The 17,720-nt window shown below is 39.8% G+C and overlaps 3 protein-coding genes across 3 annotated transcripts in view; 1 reads left to right on the top strand and 2 right to left on the bottom strand.

Annotated features, from left to right (window-relative positions):
- Positions 1–2,667, top strand: part of hpca (hippocalcin) — a 52,161-nt gene extending 49,494 nt beyond the window's left edge. The window contains exon 5 of the mRNA XM_076302381.1: positions 695–2,667. Within this exon, the coding sequence (XP_076158496.1) occupies positions 695–792 (98 nt within the window). The 3' untranslated portion in view covers positions 793–2,667. The remainder of the gene's footprint in view (positions 1–694) is intronic.
- Positions 2,668–3,385: 718 nt separating this feature from the next.
- Positions 3,386–11,087, bottom strand: tmem54b (transmembrane protein 54b). Its single transcript, XM_076301060.1, has 7 exons — positions 11,000–11,087; positions 9,885–10,081; positions 8,837–8,896; positions 6,058–6,252; positions 4,581–4,727; positions 3,804–3,987; positions 3,386–3,675 (listed from the first exon to the last, which is right to left on the bottom strand). The coding sequence occupies exons 1-6, from the start codon at positions 11,016–11,018 to the stop codon at positions 3,838–3,840; spliced, it is 768 nt and encodes a 255-aa protein (XP_076157175.1). The 5' UTR covers positions 11,019–11,087; the 3' UTR covers positions 3,386–3,675; positions 3,804–3,837.
- A 5,853-nt stretch (positions 11,088–16,940) lies between these two features.
- LOC143140019 (gap junction beta-3 protein-like) lies at positions 16,941–17,720 on the bottom strand. The gene has a single exon (XM_076300861.1). It carries the CDS (start codon positions 17,706–17,708, stop codon positions 16,941–16,943), a length of 768 nt encoding a protein of 255 aa, XP_076156976.1. The 5' UTR covers positions 17,709–17,720.

Genomic DNA, 17,720 nt, shown 5'->3' with positions numbered 1-17,720 from the left:
ACATTCCACCTCTCTTCCCCAATTCAGTGTGAGTCTTTCCTGATGTGTCTGTGTCTGTGGCCAACCAAAGCAATAGCTTGTTCCACTGAGTCTTAGGTTCTACATTAAGACCCATAACAAATTGCAAATTGAATGTGCTGTATGTACTATTGTGTGCTAAGGCAGTGTTTCCCAAACGTTTGAGTGTGAAGACTGGTGTGCCAAAGGAAAAATCCCTAAATCACATTTCATGACATTAGTTCTAAATCTAAATAATAATATTGATGATAGATGATAGAATGTAATCCTGACCATGACCACCACCCACCCCCAAATAAATAAATAAATTACAGCAGTGACAGATGGCAGAATACAATCAATACGCAAGCTAACGTTAGAGGTTTACAAATAAGGTGCCAACATTGGCATGCGTCAATACAAGGGTTTTTTGTGCCATGGGGGATGGGGGCAATAAACTGCATTGAACATGTTATTTTGTCACTTTTCTAAGTTTAATATCATGGTGGTGGGCTGTTACATTTTCTCATAATCAGTGGGCTGTGAGAGACAATAGTTTGAGGAGGGTGTGCTAAGGGTAACTGCACAAACATGATACACCAAAAAAACTAGGATTGTATTGTAAATGCAGGGATACATTATACTGTGTGTTTGTCTATAATGTTTTCTGTGTCCTCTGTCTGATCCTCTCTCGCAGGTAAGCTCTCACTGGAGGAGTTCATTAAGGGTGCCAAAAGTGACCCCTCCATCGTGAGGCTACTTCAGTGTGACCCCAGCAGCGCCTCACAGTTCTGAGCCACAAGCAACAAGCAAACCATGCATGAAGGTTTTCATCTCATCGTTCTAATTTGTGTTCCTGTTGAGTTTTAAGACAGCAGCATCAGCTGAAGCGCAATTGTTTTTATTAAAGGACATGCATATGTAAAATGGAAAAAACACACACCTGCCAAGCCATCTGTCCTCCGCATGTCACTTGTATGTTTCTCTTTCCTGAGGTCAGAGCTTAAAGTTCACCCTGTGCTCGGCGCCTCCCCCAAGGCCAAGGCCAGCGGTCAATGCCATGACACCCCAACATCCATCTATATTTGGATTTTTGGAAGCGCAAAAAGACAACCCTTCCTTGGGAATCGTGCATGGACTCCCCTGCTTTAGTGTTTCAGTTAAGACCTGATTTTGTTCCCTCCAAATGCACAGATCCCTCTTGAATGTTATATCCATTGTTGCTGAATATGCACAACCAGTAATGAAAAAAGCAAGAGAAGCAATGAGAAGAAATAGCAGAATTCTGTACACAGATCTTCAGAAGCAGCTCTCCACAGCAGTATTATGTAGCTCCAGTCTGGACCCTTTCCCAAACCTGCCGCTCAAATGGTATGGACTACAATGGACTGAGTTGGACACAATGCCAGAATTCTCTCATGTCAACACGCTGATGATCTTTCCTCAGAAAATAAGAGAAGGCTGAAGATTGTGATTTGTTTATTTTTTGTACATATCACTTTTCTCCTTTTTATTTTATTTATTTATTTTAGCATATTCTGTATTTTTATTGTGTCATGGATGGTGATATTCAAACAGCAGTTTAGCTGCGATCTGTATGTATCAGTGGATCCAGGTTCTGGTCCAGTTTATTCATTCAGTTTGTTGGGGAATGTTGACATTACAAATGTTTCCGTGATATTTGCACCAGGGAATGCACTGCATTGCTCTCTTATTTCTGCATATCAATCTCAGAGCTTCAAGTGACCATATACCAGTATGTGAGTACGCTTGTGCATTTGTGTACATGTATATGATTACTTCTGTTCAAATTTTTTTGTGTGTGTGTGTGTGTGTGTGGAGGGGGGGGGTGGTTGTCTGGGCTAATTTTACAGTATTATCAATTGCATTGTTTAAAGTACTGTATATGTAGGCATCAGTAAGTTTATTTAATTTCCCCACTATGAGCAACTCTTCACACCATTTCTGTTGGTTTACACACCCCGATGATTATGAAATGACTGTAGCTCGAGCCAGGCTTTAAACAACACAGATGGTACTGTACTTCACATCTCCAGTAAAATTGTAGTTTTACTCTTCTCCACCTTAGTTATTTCCTACAGACACCTCACTCTGAGAGTTGCCACCAAGGGCTAACTCCACTTTTTGAAAGGGAAGAAAAAAAAATCACGGCTTTCATCTACTTTCCCCTTCAAACAGCTGCTTGCAGCCGCAGAACAGTACTCTCCCTTGGCATACCTTTCTTTAGGCCCTGCAGTTCTGTAGTCGGTCCTGCCTCTTGTGTTCTGTGATGGTGCTTTTGTTTGCACAGTTAAAGTAGTCTGTCATCTCTTTTGTGTAGTTCTTCACATTGCTTCCATATTTGTACCAAGATTTCTGATACCTATGTTGAGTATCTTATTTTTCTGTTGCATGAAAGTCCTCATATGAGGAGACCACCACAGTCCCTTTTTTCCTCAATTAATAACAAATATACTTATGTGTTTGACACTCCAGGTGTGCCTATGCTTTATCAAAAGTGGTTTTGGGAATCTACTTGTGTGTTGGTATTCCTTTTTTAAATGGTGAAAATGGTACCAGAAACATGCTTTCCTGCAGGGGACAATCATGTTTTACTGAACAAAAAAAGTACTCATTTAAAAAATCATATCAAACAATGTATGCATGCCCTTCAATCAATTTTAAAACACTTGTACCCAGGGGCGCCTGCAGGAATTAATGCTATGGTACGCACACCTATCACCCCGTCACCGAAAATTCTATAACTGCCATTTATGATACCCGTGTCCTGTCGCGCGTCTTTCTCTGCCCGTGAAACAAGTTATCCCCCCATTTTAGAATGGTTAGGCTCCCATCACACAATGTTAGTTCGTGCCCTTTGTATTATACATTTTCCCCAATCATTGTCCACTACTTGTGAATGAATAAGGGTTTTGTTTTGGGGAGAAAAATAATTGCTTTCCCTGCGCACCCACGCACAGGCACACATTACGCAGAACGTCGACCTTCCATGCAACGCGGCACCGAGCTCGGGCTATAAAAAGCTCACGTTACAAAGTCACAAACAGAAAACGCTACATTTGGTGGTGTTACAGGAAAGTATATTAACCAACGTCTTCGTAAAAAAACTTACCGATTGCCAACAGCCTCTGTAGCGTGCTGCACAAAATCCTTTGCAATAAGTTCCTGTCGTCATGCCATTTAAGTACAGATGAATAATAAAACACAACAAGTAGGCATATGCTAAGTTAGTCTTTCGTGTCTTCGTTTGCCATTACATTGTTACAATTATCATCATGCCATAGTCAACACGCAGCCACTAACAAGCAGTGAAGTTTGTCACAATATTGCAATTTTTTTTTTGTTTTTTTTTACCGGCGGCAGAAAATTTTAACCGGTCAACGTTGATTCGGTCAACCACCGGTTAAACGGCTACCGGTTAACATCCCTACTACCTACCCACTCATGCTCATTCTCTCTCACTTACACACCTAACATTCCTGTAATTCTCACTTAATCATTTATACCATCATTTATTCTTTAAACAGTTCAAACAAAGATCATTCAAATTGAACAACTGTTAATGAAACTTAGTAAAATAACCTGGTCTGGCTTTGTATGCTTTGTCAGCTGAGGTGACTGAATAGGGCACATCACAACTCCATAATATCAGAAACCCTAGAAAAAAACACAGTGATACAGTCTGTCACTGTGTGCTCACTCAAAGTACTGGTTAAAGCAAAGTACTGGTTAAAGCAAGAGACTGAAAGTCGCAACAACTGAGACTGTAAACATATGAGCATAACCTTTTGATCATGATTAGTACTGTGGTGGGAGTCCTCAGATCCAGAAGCTGTCTCGGCTGACCTGGGAGGCACGGCTGGGCTGTGAAGAAGACTGGAGAGAACGGGGCAGTGGCTGTGCTTGTGCAAGGAGCTCATGCTGCTCAGGAGGACGTGCCTGATTTTCATTGTGGTGACCACTGACATGCTGTAAAAGGTGTAGGAAATATACTGACATCTGTTGGTCTTAGCATGCACGCACACACACACACACACAGTTTCAAACGTTACAGTAATTCTGTTTTATAATGCTTACAGTACGTAGAAAACATGGCCTGGTCATTCAGGTGAAGATATGTGTTGCAGTGACTGTATATACTAGCACAGACCTAAATAGAGACCGGAATGATGTTTTCAAAACAAAGTGTGGGAGGAGACCATAAGGATGATTGACAACCCACCTCCTTTTAAAGAGATTTAAACCCTCATATGCATCCATGCCACACACTCTGGCATTGCAAAGCCTCCCACCACCTTCCTACTCTCCTCCATTTCACCAGTAGCCCGTATCCATACATCACTTGCATGCAATCTTGTATAATATTATATATTGTATGCAATATTGTATAATAATATTGACATCCCAAGACCAGGGCCAGCTACCATGCCAAACTTGCTTATTCTCTGCAGTCAATATCAAGCATTCTGATAGATGTAGTAGTGAACAGAGCATTTGAAACCCTTTGAAACTTGAACACCAAACATAAGGAACATAACAATAGTGAATAAGAGGGGACACACAGGCCTGTTTATCTCTCGGGGTGGCTTGTGTCTAAGGCAGCAGGAAAGGCCCAGGAAAGATGAGCAGACAGAGAGGCACCAGCTGGAGTATATGAGTTGCACCACGCTCATCACGATCAGAGGAAACCACAGGATCAGAGTGGTGCTCTGAAACAGACACACAGGACACACACAAGTAAACAATGGTGTCACCATATCTGGAGGTAACCCTAATGACAGGAAAACCAAAGTAAAAGCTTTAAACTCTACCCAACTGTAAAACAATCTTGTTGGGAGATGGGAGACTGCTTTACTGTAGAAGGGTAAGTGTTAAAGACATGATGTCTGAAGCAAAACATTACTCACAATCCTGCCTCAGTAACTCATGCAATCAATTCAATAGAATTTCATTTGTAGTTCCCCAAGCGCTAGAAAAGAAGGGGCGTCCCTCTATTTTCAAGACCCAACTCTGCCAAGAGTGCCACCTCTCATATCACTATACCCTTCAACTACACTGACTAGTTCTTAAACTTCTGTACTCTCATTCTCTGGTAGCAGCTTTTAATGTTGTAGTAGTCATTGTTACCTAAGGTCTCCTCTGCAATGTAGATTAAAAGTTACTTCTTATTTTGTTGTAAATGCTTTTAGCATCAGCTAAATGAATGAATGCAAATGCTCTTTATTAATGCTAGTAATACACACATGATATGACTGAGAGGAGAGGCAGTTTAATTGTCGATTTGTATGGTTAAGGTTGTTTAAGTAAAAGAACACTCAGTGTGATGTGTATATCTTATAGCCTTACTGTGTGTTCAGTCCATGATGAAATTGATTAACCATGAAGCCACATGAAACATAAAATGCAACCAATTATATTTCTTTAACAGTAGTAGGGTCGTAGTATGGCCTTGTACAGGAAGATCATCTATAGCCAGCATTAAATGGATTAAGTGGAATTAAATAAAGCTCTGCTACCTGTAACGACTGACTCACAAATCTAAATTAACCTGAAAAATAGCTCTCTAGTAGAGTGCAACTCTGAGAAGCCCAATCTATACTGATAAAACGTAATGGAATCTTAAGTAGAAATCACTAGCACATGTAAATGTGATATCTGCTCGGGTGGCATTATGCCCTGCTGTCAGCATTTCATAATCTCAAATAGAGCAGGGTCATCTCGGATATCTGCTGACAGTGTGGAAGTGAGTGAGAATCAGACTTCAAAAATGTGTGCAGTGTTGAGCTCATAGATGTTAGGTCCGGAGGTTAATCAGTCTGCAAGGTTACATTGTTGAGTTAGATGAATGGCGGAATGATTACACCTGTGTTTGTGTTTCATTCAAGATTGAGGACTTGTTCAGACTGAGGGCTCTTTGCCAAATACGCGTCCAGGTAACACACAGAAAATACAACTAAAAACATACATTTCAATAGGCCATGTCAAACCTGAAGTCTGAATATACCATTGAGTGCATTGACTGACCACACAGACACTCACATATATACGGGTAGGGTCAAAAGGGCACTCATTTGTGATGTAGGAGTAGGACCCGATCACATCTGGGAAACGGCAATGAGTCAGCAAGCTCCGGCCACGATTGACAATTGCCCTCACTGTGGAGTAGAGCAACCCAACTGCTGAGGCTGCAGCCAGCAGAGCGGAGACCAAGCTCAGTGCCCACAATCCCCACGTCTGAAGGCACAGAGAGAGAAAAAGAGAGAAATGGGGTAAACCTCCTTTCTTTTGTCATTCCTCATTTACTTCCTTTCCTTGCATCTTAGCCCCTCCCTCTGGGAAAACAGGGAAGAGATGGACAGACAGATGAATCATTGCACAACATACATGGCAAAGCTTTAGTCCTACTGTAAATAATTTAATTTTAGTCCTAATGTAAATAATAATTCTACGAGCAACAAATAACTATAAACATTATCCATTTTCATTGACGTTACTGTTTAACAGCGGTTTTGATGTATCTGTACTGATATCACTGATGATACTGATAAAGCTATAGAATTATTGAACATTCACAATCACAACCCTACATTAGCAGTGATTTTAGCAGTTTATAATTTATAAGAAAATAAGTGTATTACTGCTTGGATATCGTAAATAAATACAGCATCAAAAAAAGTCCAAAGGTACCAAAGTCCCTTTTTTTGCCAGTAAGTCCTTGAAAATATCTATTATGCTCATTACTGGCCTGCGACCCTGCAGCCTTTAAGACCCTTAAGCCTCAAACATAAAAAACAATGTATTTATTCTCTAAGAAACAGAGTAAAAAGAGGCCATACAATATTACTGAAAGAAAGATGATTCTGTCTCCCAAAAAGATGCCAACTGTACTGAACTCCCATTACATAGGCTTTGTGTGCATTTTTTACTTAAGCCATAATCCCACCCAACCATAATGCTCATTAAATGCATGAACAGGAACATTAAACTGTTCAGACCATTGATACCACATTCACATCACATAGTCAATTAATTACAACATCCACGTCATTATATCAACAGGTTTAAAAGAGCTATGTGTATAATTCTGTGGGATTTGAGTTGTCTTGAATGAACCATTATGCTTGCGACAGTTCTCTTCTACTGCCTTAGTTTGTTTTGATGCAGCGCTTACAGAGGTACACAGTGGTAATATAAGAGTACAGTCTGAAACAAGCTGGTTTGTGGATGTCTGGGCAACAGAGAGCATGTCAAAATGGTTATTTTTGAATGTTTGAACTAAAAAAAGCTACAAATAGCCTATTTAAATGGCACAAGGTGGCATCAAAACCACAGATGTATATGTCAGTCCCACAAGGTGGCGACAAACCCAAAGATATTTGTGTAGGCATCATAGAGATTCCACAAATGAAGCCATATAACATCAAACTTCAAATTCTTTTGACTATTAATTGTGGGCATGATACTGGGCATGATGGACATGGGACCGATAACAATAACACTTAACACTCATCCAGACAGAAAACAACATATGCATGTCTGTGACTATGTACGCATGACACACAAAGGCATACATAGCCTTCACATTTTGTTCCTGAACATGTCAAACATATACACCTTGCATATTTATAGACATTTTAGTACCAGAAAATATGTTTAAGTCCTTGTGCTGTTGGAAAACAGCATTTAATAAAAAATAATGAATACAAAATGATCCCTGTCCATCAGAGACAGGGATAACAATATGAAGCCATACAGTACTGTAATGCTCCAAAACCCCACCAAATGGGTGATCTTTCAAATGCAAGCACTTAAAGCAACACCAAAGAACTTTTCCTCTGTCAAACGTACTATTTGTTTATCCAGCACCGGCTTTGCAAATAACAATGTCCACAGACAAGGTAGAATATGTTGCATGATTTTATGAATGTACGATGTATTGCGACTTCAGATGCAAGTCAAATTTGTAGTTTCTTATGTCTCATTCCATCAAACTACAGATCCGCTACCTGATCTGGCAAACTTACATAGTGCGGTTATAGCCGATAGAGGGCCGCGAAGCGAATGCAGAAGTGCCGTTCACCCTGTTACGAGTTGATGAACCACTGAAACGATTTTGGAAACATTATTTTAAGGTACAAAAAACTCTTTGGTGTTGCTTTAATATGACTGGAGGAAACAGCATACCAGTAATAGTAACAAGATCTTTTTTTATCATCTATTTGAACTGACAACTCAGCTGGCTGAGCAACAAAACAGTCATACTTTGGGCTGAGGTCACAGTTACAGGTTGGGAAGAGAAAAAAAGGAGGTGAGGGGTTGCCCAATTTCCCTGAAGCTTTAAACTATACGAGCGGTCAACAAACCTGAATGATTCCTAGGTTCAGTTACAAATCTACCCATAGAATGCTCATTACATTATACAACACTGTGTTAAACAATAGAAGTAGTAGGCTAAACAAACCTATGTTATGAACAATTCTGAACTCTATTACACTACTCAGTATCACCTCATGATTGTTTATCCTGCAAAAGAGGAGTGCCTTGTGTAACAGGCTCCTTAATGTTAAGTCTGTACAAGAAAGGTAGATTCCAACTTTGACTTAAAGAGCTGCAGTGTTTTGCAATCATAAAACAGGACAAACAAGACAGAGTCATTATTCTGAACCACTTAACAAAAGCAACAGAAGCACAGAAGATGAGAGAGAAGGAGAAATATGGTTGCAACATTTCTGTTTGTAGGTGAGAGTCCAACCAAGTTAATTTCATCATCTATTGGACATTGTTGTGTGTGTGCCAGTGTTTGTTTATGCTGACTTACAAGCGCTCGGTGAGAGTTGTTTTTTGACAATACGATGGCCATTATACCAATGATGACACCCTGTGAGGATAATAACAGTTATAATGAGTAAATCCAGCTAAAATAATTACAACAGTAGTCTGCCTATCAAAAAATACACACCAGTTTAGAAAATGCCTGTTTTTCCCATCCACACGCATAGAATAATAATATCAATAACTAAATGATTTGAGAGGTAGGCTGGATCCTATAGATGGCACCCTTGGGTTCAACCCACAACTCAAGTCAGAAGTCAGGCTTCCACCTCATTTAGCCTAGTGGTCAGGCAGAAGAACATTTTATACATTATTGTAATCTATTCCATTTCCTTCCTTGTAATAGCCTACTCCTCCCACAACACACCTGATTTGGCTTACTTTTGGCTAACATTTGGCTAACACTTAATCACAATATTCCTAAATGAAGCATAGACATAGGCTACAATATATTTGGACACCTGACTTTTACACCTATGTGCTCTTCCAAAACCATAGGAATTAATATGCCTCACATTTCTTGAAGCTCCTTATGTACAGTCCTGATGTTGTAGCCAAAGACAGTTAGATGCTGTCTACGTGCTTCAGAACACATTTTCTATCAGGACAGAAACTTAACATAAACCCACTTGTGGATGCCATTCTATGACAGAGCCATCTTTAATGTCACTGTCCAGTGCAACCTATTCTACTTCCAAGGTTTGCCTATGGAGATTGTGTGGCTATGTGTTTGTTTTTTCTATGATAATAAAAGGTGCAGCTAAAACACCTGCTTCCTACTTTTGCCCATAAGGAGTAGGCTGGTTCCCACACTGGGAAGATACAGGAGATTAACCCAGAGCTTAATTAAGGATGGCCCCTTTCAGCAAGTATGCCATTTTGATGACCTGTTTTGATTTTCTAAGCCTAATTGGCTTGCCTCTACTCTGTTACTCTAAAGCCAACACTGAATGCCAGTAAAGCCTGAGCTAATTAGAAGTGGAATTAACTTGTTAACTTGTTACCAGTAGTTGCAGTTTTCTTTAAGTCCTCACCGTTAGTCCTGCAACCATGGCAATGACATTAGAGATGGCATACTCCATTCCTCGCGCCTGTGGGTGCAGGTTGATGTGCCGCAGCACTGCACCATGGACCAATGCCGCCAACAGGAAGTTTACATGACCTATGAGCACCACACTCAGGCCAAACTTCATCAGGGCTTTAGGCTCCTTCAGGCGTCCACAACATGCACCTTCAAGTGACAATGGAGGCAGACAGAAATCCAAAGATTAAAAAAAAAATAGAGAGACTTAAAAGTAAAATGAGTAGGCCTAATAATAAAAGAGAAAAAGATAGATGGACTGAAGGAGACATGAGCAGAAAGAAAATTGAGGAGACACACCGAGGCCACTCTAGAAGTTGTTTACATGTCTACAAAATATCTGATATGACAAGACCGGATAGCCTATCAGCTTGATAGACCATTGATTGACATAGTGTCCACTGTGAGATTTTAGGTTGTGCTATTTTAATGCAGGTAGCAAGTTCTCTGTTGCCAACTATTGATTTTCTTAACAAAGGTCATGACTGCTTGATGAAAGTCACCACACATTTAATGATTACACACTAAATCTAAAAATATTTGGAATTGCCAAAATATTCAATTGACAACTATCCGACTAACCCAACCCCTTAAGACTTAGCATTAATGAAAGCCTACCTTTGCAATAACCAACAGTTGCGTGTTTTGTGTTTTAATTGTGTAATCTAGGCCTACTCCCACACCAGAGTTCACATTCAGCTTGCGTTAAGAGGTCGAGTCCTAGAAAATACATTTTAGGCTAAACCAGGTTTTGAAACCCACATAAAGTAGACCTTTGCGTGATTAGACAATTGTGTGTGAAATAAAACTCTTCATAGCCTTGCCCTTGCCCTCTGTCCCGGCTACTATTCGCTGAAAAAAGGGTTTTACATGCTATAAAGCTAGGCCTACTCGTTTCTCAAAGGAAAAACAGTCGTGGTGGTAGTAACGTTAGGCCTACTACACCATGGGACATTTTACATAGGTTAGACTAGGCTACAACACAACTCTTGCAAATTTCTTTTAACGCCTCAACACCCTACTAAAGTGTTTCAGACTGGTCACAAATCCAGACCGGAAACTACTCACCTGATTTTGCCATACTCATTTCTTAATCTACGTAAATCATGCTGGTATTCCCGTTCAAGATAAACAGATCCTGATAGCCTACTGTCATTCTCTCTTCTACTCCCTCCATCAACGAAACAGGTGGTTCTCCATTCCAAACTCCAAAGGACAGACACGCCCATTTTTAAAACGTCTCAAACCACAACGCTTATTCTGGAGCAATTTCATGAGAGCAACATGCGGTTTTAAAAATATTCGTTATCATTAATTAATTTATTTATTTATATATATATTTATTTATTTATTTATTTGAATTTCCAAGCCAACCAACCTCATGGCGCAACATACTCTATAGTCGCTGAAGATGGCGCTACACTGTTATTATTTGGCCGTGTTAAAGTAGGCTATTCGAATTTCGAGTCCACCTAAACCATGCTAACTCCATCGTGTTTTTCTTGTCCACTTATAGGACATTATAGCCTATTCAAAAGAATTTAAAGTAGGCCTAGGCCTAGGTTTGCTTATGAAATTGTTATATCTGAGGAGAAACAGTGGCAAGAAAAAGTAGGCCTATGTGAATCCATGCTAAAGTTGACTAAAAAGAGGAATCTTTTGGAAATGAATGCCTTAATTTAAAAAAGAAAAATGAGGAAAAATCCAACCTTTAAAGACACTAATTTTCTGTGAATGAATAATGTATCGTAAATAAATAAATGTTCTTCTTTAAAATACAGGAGGCTTATAGGAACCCCTATGTTCAGTGGCGGATCGTGCGTTCAGTAGGCCTTCAATGATGACTATTTTTTGACAAAAAATAATAATAGGGGGGCGTTCGGGGGGGGGGGGGGGGATACCCCCGAAGATTTTTTTTGCATTTCAGCGTTAAAATGTGCAATTTCCCAGCATTTCACGGTGGGGGGGAAAGTTTTCTCTTTCTTACGCAAATCTGTGTAGGCCTACCACTCTAGAATCTTCGTTAGACAAACAATTAATGTTCCGAGTTGAATTCCGCATTGCTTAGATCTTTATTAGCTGAATTCCGCATTGCTTAGATCTTTATTAGGCGAATAGCACCCGACCATCATCCTTATCAGCAGCAAAGTGAATAGGCTGCTAGGCTAGGCTACTTATTTATCACCCATATCCATTAATCTGCTGCCTGCTACTGTCTGGTGAAGACGTGCAATTTAGTCCATGTCATATTGAAAGTGAACACCAAGTGCGCTCAAGTATGGGTTTGTGCAGACTATTTTGAAATATTTAGGCTATCGGTTGCCTAACTTATGTTCATGACTTGCACGCACATATGGCACTGCCACAGGTCTACAATGATGTGTTCATTTAATAGTTTAATCTGACATCAACAAACTTGCTTCAGACTGTTTTTTTTTTTTTGCTTCAGACTGTTAGGGCCCTCCTACTTAGCTGTAGCTTTAACGTTAACGTTACAGTGCAACTGTTTTAGGTTGTGCTGCTCTGATTACTCAAAAGCTAATGTGGAACTACAGTAGGCTGTCCTACAGTGTGAGAAATTGTCTCAACAGAAAATGCTAAGAAAATGTCTCAGCACACCATGATATTAAACATAAAAGTCAGAAAATGTATTGCCCTATGCTGCTACTAGCCTACTGCTGCCTATTTCATAATGTCTGATGGCCACGCCATTGATTTCACCAATAATGCAGACATCCCAAGTCTCCCGGAAGTTCCGGGAGACTCCCGCATATTGATAGCGTCTCCCTGACGCCCGCAAATTAGATAAAATCTCCCGGAATCTATAGCGAGCGATCAAGAGCGCGCACGTGAGAGGGAGACCTAAAATCGCGTGTGCGTCTGAGTGTAGCGCGCACACGACAGGGGAGAGAGAGAGGGGTGGCGCGTGTGTCTGAGCGCATCCAAGAAATAGAGCATCCTGATTGGCCTGTTTGGCTAAATCAACCAATCAGTTTTCAGTGTAGGCGGGCTTTTAATCTCTTTTCTCCCGAACTAAATCAGTTCAGTGTATCTAGTAACAGGAGAGTCACCCCAAAAAAAGGAAAATGTAAGACCCATTTCAAAGTGTACCCTTGTTTATAAGAGTAAAAAATAATGATAGGCCTAGTCTTGCACGATGCACTGTTTGTAACAGTGTTAGCATTGCCCATGGTGGGTTAAATGATTGCAAAAAACATGTTGAGGTGAGTTTAACTAGTGTCAATTCATGTGCATATTGTTCAGGCCTATACTAGATGGCTAGTTGCCAAGGCTACAAGACCAAACTGCAAGATCTACATATTTTATTTTCACAATTACTATCTATAGGCCTTCCCTATTTGGTGTACTGACTAGACATTATTGAACAAACATATTAATCTGTATTTCAGTATCTAAGTAGGCTAAAGTTTTTTTTTTTTAGTATTGTTATTTTTTTATTTATTCTTTTTTTTTTTTTGGGGGGGGGGGGGTGTGATACCTCCCTGAAATGGCTTTTTGCAGGTTGGGATGTCTGAATAATGTCCACAAAACACAGATATATAAATAGTCAGACTATAGCAGGGCAGGAAGTAAAGTGTTATTAAAGACACTATTACTTTTCATTCGTTTGAAAATAGGCCTTCAGAGAAGGCCTTGAAGGCCCTGACGGTCCGCCACTGCCTAGGCTATGTTAAATTCCCATACAGGTGTTACATGGCAACTGGCTCCCGTGTTAACTGGCTGCGTTGATGACGTTTCATGATTGATGACGAGTCTTTGACAGATGTGGCCGCTTGCAGATTTGTCACTTTCTGATATACTAGAGACGCACACAAATATGCATGACATGTTTAAAAGTCAAAATTGTATGTAGTACTACATGCACTGGACCATTAATATGCCATCCAAAAAACAAACACCTAAATTAACTTCACGTGGGTATGGAACAACGAATAAATTGACCTGTTTGCTTGGTAATCAGACGTCTACCAACTTGCGCCACGAGCCAGCTGACCGCACTCATAGAAATTTACTTCAGTTGTATGATTAAATCAAGTCAGCTAACGTTATGATAATTGTAACAAGTTAACATAGCTGTTCATGTTATCTGGCTACCATGTTATCATGCTACCGTTGCCCAAGCCATTTAGTAGGCCTTCAAAGTATCATGGTTAAGTTTTACAAACGTTTCACTGAGGCTGTGGCCGCCCCTACCTGAAGTGTCTGTAGAGCAAATAAATCAGCAAATAAATCAAATAAAAATGTGTATCCTTGTGTTGTGTAGCCTATCCTTTTGTCCAGCCTATTCTTTTAAGAATTCAGTTCATGAAACACAAGCATTGAAACCCACACTGCAATGGGCAGGAGAAGTCTATAACGTGTCCATATTTTACACAAAATTTGCGCACAGGGAGAGTCAAAACTCTAAGGGTTATAGGCTATTAACGTTAATGTTGCTGACATGTAAACATGGCTTTGATATTTTATTGATATTTTATTTCCCAATTCACACGTTTATGCTTCTCCTGTGGCGCAACAGGTTAATGCTTATATAGCCTATTGCTTTTTCACGCAGTCGACATGGGTTCAATCCTCCCCATTACACGTTTTTTTTATTATTATTTATTTATTTTTAGACCAGCACAATCAGCTAACTTGCTACAATCAGCTAACTTCAAATTATATAGACTAAGTCAAATAAATTTCACTATGACTTATCAGCTGGTTCGTGGCGCAAGTGCGTAGATTAATGGTTATCATGTAGTTTAAGTGGTTTCATTTAGGAAGCAGGTTCAATACCCACGAGTTATTATTAGGCTATTTCTATTTATGTTTTTGGTGGCATATTCATGGTCCAGTGCATGTAGCGTACTACAGACAATTTTGACATTTAAATATGTCATGCATATTTGTATTTGTTCGTCTCCAGTTTCCATCAGAAAGTGACAAATCTGCAATCGGCCATATCTGTCAAAGAAACGTCAACACTCGTGAAACGTCACCAACGCAGCCAGTTAACATGGGTGCCAGTTGCCATGTAACACCGGCAGGCAGATTTTTATTTTTCGTGACTCTGACGAAGACGTGGCAGAACGTAAATACGTTAGTCCCTGATGTTGGCACTTCAAAATAAAATCTGAAGTTTTTACATCTGTGTTGTTTTTACAGTTTTTCTTAAATCTGAAGTTTTTACATCTGTGTCCGGTAAAACTCCTTAGTCCTCTCCCGTTGACGCACCAGTTAGTTAATTACAGAAGCGCGGAGGAACAACTGTTTTTCGAAGGATTTTTTTTTTTTTTTTTTTTTTTTTTCAAATTAATATTGTGCAATTTTACCCCAAAACCTTGTTTTATCTGGCCGACATTTTTTGTCCCAGATCTCAAAAATCACTGATTAACATCAAGGTGAGTTGAGCATGGTTTTAAGGGTAGTTGGAATTAGAACCACCTGATCAGATGTAGCCTATTTTTTCAATAAAATGAAAAGGAAGTGTTAAACAGTTGATAATAGTGTTTAGTTATCAGATTGTCATAGAAGAAATAGGTCTAATGGCAATAGGTCTAATGGGGAGTTAATTAGGTTAATTGAATGACAAAGGGTTGGCCTAGGCTATGATCTAGCTAGCCTATATATACACTAATATGGGAAATTGCTCTGTTGTTAGCTTCGCTGTGTTTTAGATTTTAACACAAATGTTCATGTTGAAAACCTCAAATGACTGCTTAAGCCCCACGACACAACAATGATTTAACCAGGGGGTTTGGATTGGAGGGTCAGTCAGTTAGCATCCCCCATAAATGGCATCCCTGTTGCTGCTGCATTCATGACACGTCAGAGATTTTGACACCGCAACATCTGACTCAGGGAAAAAATCTATTTTATGGTCTATGGAAAAAAAATGTATGAAACTTGTGTGGATCATCCACTATGTGGATACTGTTTTTTAGAATTGATTTAGATTAAGTTTTATTTAGTATAATTTGTATTTTACTATATTTATTCTTTATCTTCTACAGTCCTTATTGCTTAGTTGTGTTTTTTATATTAGCCTATATACTTTTAATTACTTTTTATGCTGTGAATGTGTGTGTTTATGTTGTCTGTATGCTACTGTGACCTTGAATTTCCCCTAGGGATCAATAAAGTATCTATCTATCTTTGTTGCAACAAGACATTCTCGTTCTTGCCCAACCATGGTAAGTAGACAAACATATGCATTCCCTGTAGGCCTAAAAACAGCACAAAAATGCAGGTTGTTAATTCATGAACACACTTTTTTATAAGTTAGATTTTTTCAAGTTGGGTCTTCTGAGTTTACAGTCGTTATGAACACATCATTTCCAATCACATTTTCACAAATAAGCTAATCACAGTAGGTACCACATTATACGTTGTCTATGTGGATTGGTGGCTGATCAGCCAATCCATGGACAACATAGTTTGGGGCCATGATCGGTAATGTGGGACCTTATTGGCTTGTTTGTGAAAATGTGGCTAAAAGTGGGCACGTTGGATGCCATTTTTAAAGATCAGCCCACTGAGTATATTTCTGGCTGAATTAGCTAGCTCCATTGAAAAGAATGGGGCTGGAACTTCCTCCCTCTCTTGAGTTCAGTTGTCATGTCTCATAACAGCCGTAAGAGTCTGTGATCCCAATCCAACATCCAGTTTTTGGGCAAATTCAGCCCACTTGTGCAGCACACTGCCTGTTCAATAAGGGTGAATTGTCAGCACTTTGTCATTTCAAGAGAAGCTGAACAAATAGTATAATATATTATTTATATAATATTAAAACACATATAATATAATGCAATATACCGGTAAGATGGGAACTAACACAATTAATCATCTCAATCAAGGATTCATTGTAGGATTAATGAGAAATGAATATGACATTACTGTGACTAAAATGTATTGTAAAAAAGCAGAATTAAAGATTAATGACAAAAAGCACACAATAGACTTGGTTGATTAAGTTCTCTTTTCATGGCGGTGTTGAAAGAGTATGTCATTCTGGTTTTAATTCCTTGGGCGGATTGACTGACTTGTAGGTGGACATGGGCAGGCTACAGTCAGTGCAGTAAGGCTCTCTACAGGTCCTCCTTGTGGTGGCCATACTCCTTCTGTGACTGTGGCGCAACACACGCATGCTAATAAGATAGAGAACCTCACAGATGTTGAGCACAATGCAGACTGCTGAGGCACCGACCATAAAGTATGTGAAGATCCGCTTCTCGGTAGGGCGGGCAATGTAGCAGTCTACTTGGTGTTGGCACGGCCACATATCACAGGTCACCTTGCGGGGCATATCGAAGTTTTTGTAAATGTAATGCAGTAGATAAAGGAAAAGCACCTCAATGCTCGTCTTGAAGAACAAGCTAAGAAGGTAAGTCCACCACAGACCGCCATGCTTCTGTCCTGGGTTATCATAAAGACGCACAGCATCGCCATGTTTGGCACGATATTTGCGCTCACGATCCTCACGGTACCACACATGCATCACCACCATGAAAGAAGGACAGGTGACAAATATGAGTTGTAGAGCCCACAGGCGGATGTGTGAGATGGGGAAAGTGTAGTTATAGCAGACGTTGGCACACCCTGGCATCAGTGTGTTGCAGTCAAAATCCTTTTGATCATCGCTCCACACACGCTCAGCTGCCACCACAAAGATCATGACACGAAAAACAAACACCAGCGCCAGCCAGATTCGGCCAAAGGCTGTAGAGTACTTATTCACTCCACTAAGGAGACCTTCCAGACCCTTCCAATCCATAGTGATAGTATA

This window comes from Alosa pseudoharengus, unplaced genomic scaffold (genome assembly GCF_046254945.1).
Source record: "Alosa pseudoharengus isolate Yale_2024_CS ecotype anadromous, Long Island Sound unplaced genomic scaffold, YU_APseudo_1.1 YU_APseudo_1.1_scf_23, whole genome shotgun sequence".
NCBI classification, from domain to species: domain Eukaryota; kingdom Metazoa; phylum Chordata; class Actinopteri; order Clupeiformes; family Clupeidae; genus Alosa; species Alosa pseudoharengus.
Note: the sequence above shows the minus strand (reverse complement) of the source record. Positions and strands in the feature narration are given on the sequence as shown.